Here is a 4307-nt window from a genome sequence, read left to right on the forward strand (position 1 = left end):
AATCCACTCACCTCAGCCTCCCAAAGCACGGGATTATAGGCTGAGCCACCAAGCCTGGCTCTGCGCCTTTGTTGATGACCCCCCCAGACATTTGCTGTATGGCCCTCCGCCATTAGGGGAATGTCCCTCTTTCCTTCACAATATTTAAAAACTAAAAGCCAGATTTTCCTGCCCCTCCCCCCACAAAAGGGTAAATGATTTGGTCTCTCTCACCCTCAGTCTCATCCTCTGTACAGTTGGGCCAACGGTAAGCACCTGAGGGAGCCTCCATCTGTGTCTTCCCCCTAAAGGTGCCCTCTGCTGGGTGGTAGAGGGTGGGGGGGGTGTTCTTCTCAGACTCCCCCTCACCCCTGCCGGCCACAGAGCCACTGCACCATACTGGGCTTGTGTAAGGAAGACCCCTGCCTGCCCTCCCAGCCCTGCAGGCTCCGGAATTTGACTCAGCTACAGGCTGGAAACCACCCCCAGCTGCACCCATCATCAAAGTTGGTGAACAGAAGAGGGGGCTGTGTCCACCCAGGTGAAGTCATCTCACACCCTGCTGGTAGTAGATTATTCCTAATGCCTTCAGCAGCTGCAGACCCGGAAGAGGCCTGGCCTGCTCCGGTCCAGCCCTGACCTTGAGCATCCAGTCTCCTGCCAGGGCACCTGGGTTCCCAGTGCGTGCGCAAATCCGTGTGTACCCGGCGTGCTGGTCCCTCCAGGGTCCCCTCGCCCGGAACTCCTCCTCCCTGTGAAGGCTGCCAGTGGACAGACAGTGAGGAATGGAACAGGAAGGTGGGTTCACTCTCCGGGGTACCGACCCCAAGTCTGGGTAACGCCAAGTCTTGGCCGCCGCCCGCCGGCAGGGCAGGTAGTGGGCAGTGGGCCGTAACCGGGAGACGGGCCCCCGCCAGCCACGCCGCGTCCCCACGCCCGCAGCCACGCGGAGCCGCGTTCAGGCCGAGCCTCCCCCACCCAGACCAAGAGGCGGAGGAGCTGGAGCAGCGCCCGGGCTCGGGGGGCTGTTGCCACCGGCCGCCGCAGCAAGCCAGCCGAGCGCCCCCGCCAGCGCAGCGTCTTATCCGAGCCGGGGGGTCGGGGCTGCGCCTAAGCCCCGCCCCCGCCCCGAGTGGCCAGTCGCCAGGTCACGTCCACGGCGGCGAGCCCCAGCTCACTCAGCCCCGCCCCGTCGCTAGGGGTTATTTGCCAAGTCCCGCTTCCGACGGGAAGCTCCCCCCGCCCGGCCCCGCCCCTTCGCCACGCCCCACCCCACAAGAGAGTGGCTTAGGGTCGCTACCAGGCGCTCCCAGCCGAGCTGGAGAAAGGAGAAAGTGGGTCACGATGTGATAAATACTTGGAGAGGTCATATGTAGCCATGGACGCGGACGATGGAAAGTTAAGAGCAAGGTTAGGGCCGGCTCTGAGGCCTCTGCAGCGCTCCTCTCCCTTCCCTGGTCTCACTTCCCCCCCCCCGCCTCGATTGTGTCCCGGGACCCACCCCGCTAACCCAGGGAAAAAAGAAATGCCTTTAAAAGAGTGACAGAGAGGGAGAAAACGGGCCGAGAGACAGAGAGAGGCAGAGAGACAGTCTTGTTTTGTCCCCCAGGAGTGCGGTGGAGTGATCATAGCTAACTGCAGCCTCAAACTCCTGGGCTCAAGAGATCCTCCCATCTTAGTCTCCCAACTAGCTGGGACTACAGGCGTGCACCATACACACACATCCCTTTTTATTTTTTGGTAGAGACAGAGTCTCCCTATGTTGCCCAGGCTTGTCTCAAACTCCTGGGCTCAAGTGATCCTCCCACCTCAACCTCCTAAAGTGCTGAGATTATAGACATGAGCTGCCATGCAAGGCCAGAAATACCACCTTGATGGATTTGGCTTTGCTTCCTATGTGCATGGCTACCTGGGGCTCCTGGTTTTTCTTCCGAAAGCAGATCATTTCTTTGTTGTTCATGAACATTTTATTGAATTCTCAAGATAATATTCTAGAAAATTCACATCATATACTTTACCCATGGGAAGTGGTGTGTAGCAGATTTGTAGAGTTATGCAACTATCACCATTATCTAATTTCAGAACAAAAAGAAACCCATACCCTCGAGCACTCAACCCCCGTTCTCCCCTCCCCCCATCCTATGGCCACCCCGAATCAATCTTTCTGTTTCTATGGCCTCCCTTATTCTCAAAACCAGGGCACTTCTATGACATGCTGGGTCGCCCCACTGTGTGGAAGGAACTAAAAAAGGAGTGAACTCAGGGACCCACCAGGGCACAGGTGGCTCGGGAGAGGAGAGCGGAGGTAGGGGCTTCCCCTTGGAGCTCTGAGCACCTGAGCCTGTGTGTGCAGGTTAGCTGGTGTCTCCCTAGAAGTGTGCAGGAGAGGGAACCAGAGAAGGAGAGAGGGCCCTTCAGGGAGGGGGCGTGGTGCTTGCTGGGAGGCCTGGGGTAGGTGGGAGAAGGTGGGACTCAGAGGTCAAGGTCAGGGCTTGATCTGTCTCTCCAGAAGGCAGAAGCCGAGCCTGAGGGAGCAGGTGGGGAAGAGGAGGGAGGGAGGAGGGTGAGCAGGTGGTGGCCGGGTGGGGCTCTGTCTATAAAGCCTGAAGCTCATCCCGCTGGCCCTTGGGACAGGAAAGCTTGGCGGGCAGCCCGGCGGACACCAATTCCCTGCACCCAGTGGGTATCGGTGAGTCCTTCCCCTGGCCATGGCTGAGACCAGCAGCAGGTCGCTCCAGCACGACTTGTCCCTGTTCTCTGCCACCTCCTTCCCTTGCACCTCCGGGGCCCAGCTTGAGATGGGGGTGCTCCCAGGGCCTGCTGCTAACCTCTCTGGGTCCTCATCACTCCCTCCTCCCCCTCAGGTGGCCCCGTTATCCCTCTAGGCACACAGGGAGAAAGAGCAGCCTGCACTATGAACCCGTGGCTCCTGGCCTGCCTGGTGGTCTGCCTCGTGGGGGCCTGGGCCCCCACTGTCCACACCCAAGGTACTGTCCTCGGCCATCCCTGCCCTACCTCACCCTCCCCGTCCCCCTGCCGCCACCAGCACCACCCCATTCGTCTCTCCACTGAGTTCTCCAATGGCCCCTGCCCCTGGCACGCAGGAGCTCCTGGGATGGGGGCAAGTGCCGGGGAAGACAGAGGACCCCCAGCTCCTTCTTCCAAGACTCCAATAGCCTCAGGACTCTGGGAAGCAGAGGGTGGTTTTCAGCTGTGGGCAAAGCTGTTTACTGCCAGGAACACATTGCAGCGTCCTGGTCCCGCAGAGCCAGGAATGGGCTTGGACATCAGAGCCCTGGACCGACAGGAGTCGCCATCCTGGCCTCCCCGTCCCTGGCCATTGCAGTCCTGCTGAGAGTTGCCCCTCAACCGTTAGCATCCTCAGTTTCCCCATCTGCAAAGTGGGAATCTGAAGTTCCCAGTGCATGGACCAACATGAGCATCCCCTGGGCTGATGCCTGCAAAAGACTCTTGGTCTAGGGTGCCGCCCTCTTTCCCACCCCCCACCCAGAGTAGGCACTTGAGGATTTCGGTCATCAAAGAACAGTTCTGGGCATGCAGCGTTCCCCAGGAACCCTGCCACTGGATCCTACATCCATGGGGTTTCAGCAGCCAATCCTACCCTCCGCCCCACCTGCCCCTCTGATGGGTCCAAGTCCTGCCCCAGCAGAGCTCAGCCTTTGCCCAGAAGGGGGCTGGGCTTTGATCTCATTGTTCCGTTATCAGAGCCAAGCCCAGCTCTGGCACTTTGGCCTTGGGGGAAGGCAGCCCCCAGACTTGGGAACCACCTGCCTGGCACTGCAGCCCAAGGCTCCAACCGACTCTACTGCCCCTTGCCCCCAAGGGCCAAGGTTGGAGGAGAGGCCAGGAGAACTCCAGGTCTGCCCCACCCCCTCCACTGATCTCTGCCAAGACCCAGACTTGGCCCCTGGGGGCGGGGTCTGGCAGAGGCCAACTGCAGAAGACCTTGAGGGCTGGGCAGGCATCCTGGCCTCCACCACCATCGCATCAACTCATGCTCACCTCCTTCCTTTCACCTGCTCATCCTTCTAGATCTTTCTGGCATTATTACCTCCTCCTCTGGGCACTCCAGTACCTATGCTTCCCCCTCTCTGTGCAGATCAACTTCCTCATCCCCCCATCAGTCTGGGAGCGCCCCAAAGACAATGCTAGGTGTAATTCACCTCTACGATTGTCTAGACATTTGGCATCTGGTGAGCTCTTTTTATTTTTATTTTTTTATTTTATTTTTTTGAGTTGGAGTCTCACTGTCACCCAGACTGGAGTGCAGTGGCCGCTCCCGGCCACCGCAGCCTCAACCCGCTGGG

The 4307-nt window shown here is 59.3% G+C and overlaps 1 protein-coding gene across 1 annotated transcript in view; it reads left to right on the forward strand.

Moving 5' to 3' along the window:
- Positions 1-2893: 2893 nt before the first annotated feature.
- CCL25 (C-C motif chemokine ligand 25) overlaps positions 2894-4307 on the forward strand; it is a gene marked incomplete at its 3' end in the record, with an annotated part of 4145 nt that continues 2731 nt past the window's right edge. Inside the window, exon 1 of the mRNA XM_008050840.1 lies at positions 2894-2966. Coding sequence (XP_008049031.1) covers positions 2894-2966 — 73 coding nt within the window. The remainder of the gene's footprint in view (positions 2967-4307) is intronic.

This window comes from Carlito syrichta, unplaced genomic scaffold (genome assembly GCF_000164805.1).
Source record: "Carlito syrichta isolate Samal-C Ts95f unplaced genomic scaffold, Tarsius_syrichta-2.0.1 Scaffold153825, whole genome shotgun sequence".
Classification (NCBI taxonomy): Eukaryota; Metazoa; Chordata; class Mammalia; order Primates; family Tarsiidae; genus Carlito; species Carlito syrichta.